Below are 10,818 nucleotides of genomic sequence, written 5' to 3'. Positions count from 1 at the left end.
CCGGCCCCCCCACTCTCCCTCCCTCCCCCCTCCCCCCATCTCCTCCTCCCCCCTCCCCCCCATCTCCTCCTCCCCCCTCCCCCCATCTCCTCCTCCCCCCCTCCCCCCATCTCCTCCTCCCCCCTCCCCCCCTCTCCTCCTCCCCCATCTCCTCCTCCCCCCTCTCCCCATCTCCTCCTCCCCCCTCCCCCCATCTCCTCCTCCCCCCTCCCCCATCTCCTCCTCCCCCCTCTCCCCATCTCCTCCTCCCCCCTCCCCCATCTCCTCCTCCCCCCTCCCCCCATCTCCTCCTCCCCCCTCCCCCATCTCCTCCTCCCCCCCCCCATCTCCTCCTCCCCCCTCCCCCATCTCCTCCTCCCCCCTCCCCCCATCTCCTCCTCCCCCCTCCCCCCATCTCCTCCTCCCCCCTCCCCCCATCTCCTCCTCCCCCCTCCCCCCATCTCCTCCTCCCCCCTCCCCCATCTCCTCCTCCCCCCTCCCCCCATCTCCTCCTCCCCCCTCCCCCCATCTCCTCCTCCCCCCTCCCCCCATCTCCTCCTCCCCCTCCCCCCCCCTCTCCCCATCTCCTCCTCCCCCTCCCCCCATCTCCTCCTCCCCCCTCCCCCCCATCTCCTCCTCCCCCTCGCCCCATCTCCTCCTCCCACGTCCCTCCATCTCCTCCTCCCCTGTCCCTCTCCCCCCCCCCCTCCTCGTCCCTCTCCCCCCGCCCGTCCCCCCGTCCCTCTCCCCCCCCCCGTCCCTCTCTCCCCGTCCCCCCCGTCCCTCCCCCCCCCCGTCCCTCCCCCCCCCCGTCCCTCCCCCCCCCCGTCCCTCCCCCCCCCCCCGTCCCTATCGCCCCCCCCGTCCCTATCGCCCCCCCCGTCCCTATCGCCCCCCCGTCCCTATCGCCCCCCCCGTCCCTATCGCCCCCCCCGTCCCTATCGCCCCCCCCGTCCCTATCGCCCCCCCCGTCCCTATCGCCCCCCCCGTCCCTATCGCCCCCCCGTCCCTATCGCCCCCCCCGTCCCTATCGCCCCCCCCGTCCCTATCGCCCCCCCCGTCCCTATCGCCCCCCCCGTCCCTATCGCCCCCCCCGTCCCTATCGCCCCCCCCGTCCCTATCGCCCCCCCCGTCCCTATCGCCCCCCCCGTCCCTATCGCCCCCCCCGTCCCTATCGCCCCCCCCGTCCCTATCGCCCCCCCCGTCCCTATCGCCCCCCCCGTCCCTATCGCCCCCCCCGTCCCTATCGCCCCCCCCGTCCCTATCGCCCCCCCCGTCCCTATCGCCCCCCCCGTCCCTATCGCCCCCCCCCGTCCCTATCGCCCCCCCCGTCCCTATCGCCCCCCCCGTCCCTATCGCCCCCCCGTCCCTATCGCCCCCCCGTCCCTATCGCCCCCCCCGTCCCTATCGCCCCCCCGTCCCTATCGCCCCCCCGTCCCTATCGCCCCCCCGTCCCTATCGCCCCCCCCGTCCCTATCGCCCCCCCCGTCCCTATCGCCCCCCCGTCCCTATCGCCCCCCCCGTCCCTATCGCCCCCCCCGTCCCTATCGCCCCCCCCGTCCCTATCGCCCCCCCCGTCCCTATCGCCCCCCCCGTCCCTATCGCCCCCCCCCGTCCCTATCGCCCCCCCCGTCCCTATCGCCCCCCCGTCCCTATCGCCCCCCCCGTCCCTATCGCCCCCCCCGTCCCTATCGCCCCCCCCGTCCCTATCGCCCCCCCCGTCCCTATCGCCCCCCCCGTCCCTATCGCCCCCCCCGTCCCTATCGCCCCCCCCGTCCCTATCGCCCCCCCCGTCCCTATCGCCCCCCCCGTCCCTATCGCCCCCCCCGTCCCTATCGCCCCCCCCGTCCCTATCGCCCCCCCCGTCCCTATCGCCCCCCCCGTCCCTATCGCCCCCCCCGTCCCTATCGCCCCCCCCGTCCCTATCGCCCCCCCCGTCCCTATCGCCCCCCCCGTCCCTATCGCCCCCCCCGTCCCTATCGCCCCCCCCGTCCCTATCGCCCCCCCCGTCCCTATCGCCCCCCCCGTCCCTATCGCCCCCCCCGTCCCTATCGCCCCCCCCGTCCCTATCGCCCCCCCCGTCCCTATCGCCCCCCCGTCCCTATCGCCCCCCCCGTCCCTATCGCCCCCCCCGTCCCTATCGCCCCCCCCGTCCCTATCGCCCCCCCCGTCCCTATCGCCCCCCCGTCCCTATCGCCCCCCCCGTCCCTATCGCCCCCCCCGTCCCTATCGCCCCCCCCGTCCCTATCGCCCCCCCCGTCCCTATCGCCCCCCCCGTCCCTATCGCCCCCCCCGTCCCTATCGCCCCCCCCGTCCCTATCGCCCCCCCCGTCCCTATCGCCCCCCCCGTCCCTATCGCCCCCCCCGTCCCTATCGCCCCCCCGTCCCTATCGCCCCCCCCGTCCCTATCGCCCCCCCCGTCCCTATCGCCCCCCCGTCCCTATCGCCCCCCCCGTCCCTATCGCCCCCCCCGTCCCTATCGCCCCCCCCGTCCCTATCGCCCCCCCGTCCCTATCGCCCCCCCCGTCCCTATCGCCCCCCCGTCCCTATCGCCCCCCCCGTCCCTATCGCCCCCCCCGTCCCTATCGCCCCCCCCGTCCCTATCGCCCCCCCCGTCCCTATCGCCCCCCCCGTCCCTATCGCCCCCCCGTCCCTATCGCCCCCCCCGTCCCTATCGCCCCCCCCGTCCCTATCGCCCCCCCCGTCCCTATCGCCCCCCCGTCCCTATCGCCCCCCCCGTCCCTATCGCCCCCCCCGTCCCTATCGCCCCCCCCGTCCCTATCGCCCCCCCCGTCCCTATCGCCCCCCCCGTCCCTATCGCCCCCCCCCGTCCCTATCGCCCCCCCCGTCCCTATCGCCCCCCCCGTCCCTATCGCCCCCCCCGTCCCTATCGCCCCCCCCGTCCCTATCGCCCCCCCCGTCCCTATCGCCCCCCCCGTCCCTATCGCCCCCCCCGTCCCTATCGCCCCCCCCGTCCCTATCGCCCCCCCCGTCCCTATCGCCCCCCCCGTCCCTATCGCCCCCCCCGTCCCTATCGCCCCCCCCGTCCCTATCGCCCCCCCCGTCCCTATCGCCCCCCCCGTCCCTATCGCCCCCCCCGTCCCTATCGCCCCCCCCGTCCCTATCGCCCCCCCCCGTCCCTATCGCCCCCCCCGTCCCTATCGCCCCCCCGTCCCTATCGCCCCCCCCCGTCCCTATCGCCCCCCCCGTCCCTATCGCCCCCCCCGTCCCTATCGCCCCCCCCGTCCCTATCGCCCCCCCCGTCCCTATCGCCCCCCCCGTCCCTATCGCCCCCCCCGTCCCTATCGCCCCCCCCGTCCCTATCGCCCCCCCCGTCCCTATCGCCCCCCCCGTCCCTATCGCCCCCCCCGTCCCTATCGCCCCCCCCGTCCCTCTCTCTTCCCCCCCCCGTCCCTCTCTCTTCCCCCCCCCGTCCCTCTCTCTTTCCCCCCCCCGTCCCTCTCTCTTCCCCCCCCCGTCCCTCTCTCTTCCCCCCCTCCCGTCCCTCTCTTTCCCCCCCCCCGTCCCTCTCTCTTTCCCCCCCCCCGTCCCTCTCTCTTTCCCCCCCCCCCGTCCCTCTCTCTTTCCCCCCCCCCGTCCCTCTCTCTTTCCCCCCCCCGTCCCTCTCTCTTCCCCCCCCCGTCCCTCTCTCTTCCCCCCCCCGTCCCTCTCTCTTCCCCCCCCCCGTCCCTCTCTCTTCCCCCCCCCCCCGTCCCTCTCTCTTCCCCCCCCCCCCGTCCCTCTCTCTTTCCCCCCCCCCGTCCCTCTCTCTTTCCCCCCCCCCGTCCCTCTCTCTTTCCCCCCCCCCGTCCCTCTCTCTTTCCCCCCCCCCGTCCCTCTCTCTTTCCCCCCCCCGTCCCTCTCTCTTCCCCCCCCGTCCCTCTCTCTCCCCCCCCGTCCCTCTCTCTTCCCCCCCCGTCCCTCTCTCTTCCCCCCCCGTCCCTCTCTCTTCCCCCCCCGTCCCTCTCTCTTCCCCCCCCGTCCCTCTCTCTTCCCCCCCCGTCCCTCTCTCTTCCCCCCCCGTCCCTCTCTCTTCCCCCCCCGTCCCTCTCTCTTCCCCCCCCGTCCCTCTCTCTTCCCCCCCCGTCCCTCTCTCTTCCCCCCCGTCCCTCTCTCTTCCCCCCCCGTCCCTCTCTCTTCCCCCCCCGTCCCTCTCTCTTCCCCCCCCGTCCCTCTCTCTTCCCCCCCGTCCCTCTCTCTTCCCCCCCCGTCCCTCTCTCTTCCCCCCCCGTCCCTCTCTCTTCCCCCCCCGTCCCTCTCTCTTCCCCCCCCGTCCCTCTCTCTTCCCCCCCCGTCCCTCTCTCTTCCCCCCCCGTCCCTCTCTCTTCCCCCCCCGTCCCTCTCTCTTCCCCCCCCGTCCCTCTCTCTTCCCCCCCCGTCCCTCTCTCTTGCCCCCCCGTCCCTCTCTCTTGCCCCCCCCGTCCCTCTCTCTTGCCCCCCCCGTCCCTCTCTCTTGCCCCCCCCGTCCCTCTCTCTTGCCCCCCCCGTCCCTCTCTCTTGCCCCCCCCGTCCCTCTCTCTTGCCCCCCCCGTCCCTCTCTCTTGCCCCCCCCGTCCCTCTCTCTTCCCCCCCCGTCCCTCTCTCTTCCCCCCCCCGTCCCTCTCTCTTCCCCCCCCCGTCCCTCTCTCTTCCCCCCCCCGTCCCTCTCTCTTCCCCCCCCGTCCCTCTCTCTTCCCCCCCCCCCCCCCCCGTTTTCTTATTAATTTTTTTGGATTGATTTATTGGTTGGTTTATTGATGTATTTATCATTTATTATTGATGATGGCTCTTTATTTGTAAAACTGAAGTGTTTAATGTTTGTAAACTTCCCTTTAAACCCCCCCCCCCCACCATTCCCTACACCTGATTTGTAACCTACGCCTGATTTTCTAAAGTGTGGACAAGGTTTTTTCGAGCGTACAAAAATCTTCACTTACTCCATTCTAAGTTAGTTTGGAGTAAGTTTTCACTCACGAAACTTTGAAATCAGCGTAAGTGGCCGGACACGCCCCCTTTTGGAAAAAAAATTCTGTTCCAAAGTGAAACTGTTCTAACTGACTAGAACTGGAGCAAACTAAATGACGAGAATTCCGATTTCTAAGATACTCCGTTCTACACCAGTTGCTCCTAAAAAATCAGGAGCAAATCATGTGGAAACTTGGGGCCTTAAAATCAGGTCACTCACGGGTGGTGGATTGGATTCTGATTAAAAATGCTTATTTTTGTAATTAAAAACTTATTTTCAGTTGTGTTAATCAAACGTCATCAAGTTACCACTCTTAAATATATCGAGTAATTTTTAAAAAAGACAAAATTAGGTTCTAAAACACTGCCCAATTGCGCTGGTTCATGGCAGATTTTGCATTCGGCGATATACAAATGAGTTTGAGCGGAAACTTAAAGAAAAACACTTCTCCAAACTCGCACAATTTGCACCTGGATTGCTGATTGCGCCCAAAGCGAAAATCCTAGGTCCTCATTTTTCTAATTAATCTACACTCTTAAATTTTTGCTAGGATCTAGCACTTTAAGACACTATGGAGACCAATATAGAGCCAACCAATCCTAAGAAAATCACCACTCGTGATTTAAGAATGTTGATGTATTAGAAAATAATTTACTAAAAGAATGAATACTGTGATGTGGAAAAAAGCACATGTCCAGTATCATCCACTAGCATCACTCCCTGTGGCAGCTATTACACTTGTAACAAAATGCAAATAAGCATCATGGAGGTTATGTAACCAGTCTCCTATTTGAACATAGCAGTATGAGACAACTGCGCTGTTTTACAGCCCAAAACTGCTAGCATCATCTTTCAGGCACAATGTTATTTTCAAATTATTTGGTCATGCCTTATTCGTGCAAAATGTTAAATACATTTTAATTTATCTTTCTTGTAGGCTCTGTTTTAATTTAATTTTTAATTTAACATTTTAATGATAGAGTTGGTGATGTGATTTATTGTCCAAAAATCTGCTACATTAATATATATCATTAAAATACAATTTCTTGTGTCTGCTGCAAATCATGACCATCAAGCCATTGGCTTATTTTCTCACTATTATTGATGAAGCATTTAAGCCTGTTTTTCTTCATTAATTATTTTGCACTTTTGTTGTTATTCACCAATCATGTTATGTAGAATCCTCCACCCCAATTGTGTTTCACCAAAATAATTTGCACCCTTTTTTAATGCTGATCTTTATTCAGGATCTTTCACAGATTCTGAAGGGTGAAGAAAATAGTGCAGTAATTTTTGTGCTTTTCTACCAGAACATGTAAGAAATGTTCTTTGCGAATTCAGTCACCACAGGCATTACGTAGAAAGGACTGATTTATAAATATCCCTGAAAGGGACTGAATTGTTAAAGGCATTTTTATGTGTATTTGTGCATTAATGATGAGGGGTAATGGTGCTAGTATGGGGAGTTAACTATTTTTCCTCTTGTCAAGTGGTGACAGCATTTAGTATCTCCAGGTCAGTTGGATGAGACACAAGAGATGTAGAGCTCCTTTATGTTGTCCTGACAAAATACTTAATATACTGTATTCTCAACAACAGTGTTTATGCACCTAATACATTTCTCACCCTACCTCCTTGTAGTTGGTCTGAGTAGGACGGCCATATTAGTATCAAATGCATATTTTGGTGCACTCTCATGTTGTAACCTAAATTGAGTGTCAGCTACTCAAATGTAGTTTGCTTAAGACCCTTAATAGGCATCTGAAAGAGATTTTCACCAATTACTATTGGGAGAGTTAATTTTCCAGACAGTTTTTCTTTGTGTTTTCCTCTCCCACAGTTATTGCTGATTGATTGCAAAAATCTAACAAATTATCTGGAAACTGGAATGGGGGAAGGATAGAAGCTCATGCTCAATCTCTAAACAAATCAATTCAATTAATCAATGATTTGGAGCAGAAGTACTAGAAAGGGTCATTGGGGGCTTATGTAACCTAAGTATCTGCATCACACGTGAATTAAATGGAAATTATCCAAACATTTAAAAAAGTGATAATTTTATTTCTTTAAACAGACCAGATGGTTTATGATAAGTACAGAACATTTACCTATCGAGCTGATTTTGATTTTAATTGGTTCCAGACTAGAAAATCAATAGTTGTGCTGAATGACTAGGAAATTCTTGGAAAGATTTTGTATAACTGCTGCAAGAGCGGATTTGCACCATTTGTTTGGAGGAAATTTACATGTAATTGATTTACGCCGGTTTCACGCCAAAATATACTGTGCGTAATTGTCCATAATCACTTGCGCTGCCCACAAGATACGTCTGCCAAAATCCTCTGCCTTAATTTACATAACTCAGCTCCATGCACAAGAACAACTCATGCAAGGTTCTTGGATTTACACGAATAATACGCTGGTGTAGATTTACGCGCAAGCATCTAGATGCAGCATGGCCTGAGGTCACCTGATATCAACAGAATTGAGATTTCTTGCGTTTGATAGCAATTTTCTATGTATTCTTTTAGTAAAAGATTCCTACTGCAACCAGCACTATACTTAACCAAAAAGCAGTCAAATCTCCATGCACCTGAAATTCTTCAGACCCCGCCCACCCCCTTGTGTATTCTGAAGGACTAAGCACTGTGAACTGCCTTCCCATTGGGCATACAACACTTTCCCATAATGGCAGAGGAGCAGCAGAAGCAAAAGGCTCAGTGAGGTGACAGCAGGCCAATATATTTCTCCCATTGGTGGCACTGCATTTGTGCTCGGTTTCACTGATTATTACATTCCAACATAAGCAAATAAGCTCCATAGGAAATATGGGTGAAAATTTCTGTAGGCAACATCAGTGCAGAAACCGGTCTAAATTTTGGTGTAATTTCTGGGGAAGTTAGATCCAGGAAATTCTGGCCCAGTGTTTTAATATTTTAAAATAATTCTGAAATGTACAAAATTGAAGAACAATTGTGCATGTATACACAGTAATATGTAACAGTTCATCTTTACATTTATTTTACAAGAAAAAGTAACTTTTGTAGTCTAACGCTACCTGGGTTGGAAGATACAACAAAAAGTTATGGGATAACATTTTGCTTAACAATAGATAAAAATTCTGTTCAAATTACCATCACTTCAGAATGAGTAGGAAGTTCTGATCATTTATTCATACAACTGTGTAAAGTTTTATTTTTCTGAACTGTTTTTGAATCTACCTTGTGACTGACTTCAACTTGTTTTGTCCTCTTGTGCTATTAGTTTGGGAATACCTGCTACTGTAATTCAGTCCTTCAGGCACTTTATTTTTGCCGTCCATTTCGAGAGAAAGTTCTAGCGTACAAGAATCAGCCCAGGAGAAAGGAAAACCTACTCACGTGCTTGGCAGACCTCTTCCACAATATAGCTACACAAAAGAAGAAAGTTGGTGTAATACCTCCCAAAAAGTTTATAACAAGACTACGAAAAGAAAATGGTAAGATTCTTAAAGGGAAGTAAGATCAGTCTAAATTGTGAACAAATGTCAAAGATATAATGGCCTGGATTTTGCAGTCAACGGTGAAGTGATGACGCTCGCCGCTGATGTCAAAGAAAGCTGCCCACAAAGATATAGCGATCTCTTTGGTGAAGATTTCAACTTTCCCGACATTAATTTCATTCTTGCGTCACCAATGGGGGATCTCCAGAGTCCAGCAACAGTGATCAGTGTTGTCATCAAGCAGGTTAAGCAGTCAATCACATTGAAGAATTCTCTTGACACCAAACCAGGAAGTAAAATGTATTTTACAGAGAACATAATAAAGATTGGGACATAGACATGGGATTAAGATAGAAGCTGAAATATCATAAACTTTAAATTTAAAAAAATTATTTTTAAAAATCATGAAATTTGATCGTGTAATGTAGGAAATGAGACTTCACATATAAAATTAGTTTTTCAGGGCCAGCGAGGTTGTTCAGCAGAAATTATGACTCCGTACACCATAAAAAATTTGTTACACCTCATTAAACAAGTCTTAGCTTTTTTTTAAGTGATTTTACAGTGAGAATAGAGCATTAAAAAGCTGAATTTCACATCAAATCAAATGATTTTGAAGATTTCCATCTGTGAGGACTTCCAACAGCAGACCCTGTGGAGGATCAGGGAATCGCTGATAGCAACTTCTCAATTTTCATGTTTAACTGCACATGTGCGGACGCCAGAAGTTCGTCAATTTCACAGAGTATTGACGGCAAACGCTGACAGTTTCGCCATCATTACAACTGTAAAATCCAGACTATTCAGTCTGACAACACCTCAGTGATTTTAAATGCTGATACTAGGGGCTATTAACAAAATGTGTGGTGATGGATGATTGTTGTAAGGTAGTTAAATGTTGGGCAAGTCAACATGGAGAAAGCTAACAATTTGTCCATTTCTTTGCCTTGCAATAGTATCTTGGCTTGATTTTGATATTTGGATGACACAGTAATTAGAAAATAAATCACAGCATATAGGGCCCAAGTTTCAGCTCGAGTTGCTCCTATTTTTTTTTGGAGCAACTAGTTTAGTATGGAGTATCTTAGAAATCGCAATTCTCAGCATTTAGTTTGCTCCAGTTTAAGTGAGTTAGTATAGTTTCGTTTTAGTACAGTTTTCTTTTCAAAAGGGGCTGTTACCAGCCACTTACGCCTGCTTTGCAAGTTTAGGTAGCGAAAAGTTACTCCAAACTAAGTTAGAACAGAGTAAGTGTCCATTTTTGTACGCTCTGAAAAACCTTGTGGAGACTTTAGAAATCAGGCGCAGGTATCCAGAGATGGGGGCGGGGTGGGGGGGGGAGGGAAGTTAGAGGATTTTCCAAAGCATTAAACACTACACTTTAAAAATAAAGAACCATCCTCAATAATAAATGATAAATAAATCAATAAATAATAAATAAAAAAATAAAAAATCATTCAATAAATCAATAAATAAAAAATAAAAAGTTCCTACCTCACCTACCCTTCCGGGAGTCCGGCCAGGGCTAGGGGCTGCGTGCTTCGGGCTACAAATCGGCACTCTGGCCGCTCCAGGGGCCTATGCGGCCAGGGCTAGGAGCTGCGTGCTTTGGGCCCGTCCCACACAGCCAGCAGCGCACGTACACAGAATCTGGGGGCCAGGAGCTACTGCACACGGCGCAGACTCCACTGCGCACGTGCGTAGCTGCCGGCACTCTTTTTGACCCAGGGCTGTAGCTCCGCCTCCAGCTGCTTGTGCTGCGCTGTGAAACAGGCCTGCTCGACTCAGAGAATCACGAGGTAAGTTTTAGGCACTTTTTTAATTCTTAAAAAATAGGCGGGCCTCTCGGTGTGCGCCGTTCTGGGAGGACATCCGAAACTTGGGCCCATACAGATTATCTGAATATTGTGGAATATCAGTACTGTAATTCTTTAATGGAAAAACAGCTTGATTGTCTTTGTATAATTAAGTGTTTCCTTTTTTTTTCAGTTTTCCCCAATTTTCTTTTGTTTTCTCTCCTCCACCTTTCCTAAAGGTGTTGACATAGTGTCCTATTCAAACTCGAGCTGAGATTTCGATCCCATATTCTCTCTATCACAAAGACTGCCTCCTACTGTATCTGTAACATTGCTGTTTTCACCCTTCCTTCAGCTCAACTGCTACCGAAACCTTCATCCATGTCTTTGTCACCTCCAGACTTGACTATTCCAATGCTATTCCAGTCAGATGCCCATTCTTCAACCTGCATAAACATCAGCTCATCCAAAACTCTGCTGTCAATATCCTATCTTGCACAAAGTCCTGCTCACCCATCAACATTGCTATTGTTGACCTACCGTGGAGACTGGTTCCCCCAAACCACAAATTTACAATTCTCATCCCCTAGAATGGGGCTGTGAAATTTTCATCACGG

At 54.3% G+C, this 10,818-nt stretch overlaps 2 protein-coding genes across 3 annotated transcripts in view; one reads left to right on the top strand and one right to left on the bottom strand.

Moving 5' to 3' along the window:
- rpl21 (ribosomal protein L21) overlaps positions 1-10,818 on the bottom strand; it is a 397,861-nt gene that overhangs the window by 83,759 nt on the left and 303,284 nt on the right. The window lies entirely within an intron of this gene.
- Positions 1-10,818, top strand: part of usp12a (ubiquitin specific peptidase 12a) — a 59,292-nt gene that overhangs the window by 18,617 nt on the left and 29,857 nt on the right. Inside the window, exon 3 of the mRNA XM_070891542.1 lies at positions 8,189-8,402. Within this exon, the coding sequence (XP_070747643.1) occupies positions 8,189-8,402 (214 nt within the window). The remainder of the gene's footprint in view (positions 1-8,188; positions 8,403-10,818) is intronic.

This window comes from Pristiophorus japonicus, chromosome 10 (genome assembly GCF_044704955.1).
Source record: "Pristiophorus japonicus isolate sPriJap1 chromosome 10, sPriJap1.hap1, whole genome shotgun sequence".
Classification (NCBI taxonomy): domain Eukaryota; kingdom Metazoa; phylum Chordata; class Chondrichthyes; family Pristiophoridae; genus Pristiophorus; species Pristiophorus japonicus.
Note: the sequence above shows the minus strand (reverse complement) of the source record. Positions and strands in the feature narration are given on the sequence as shown.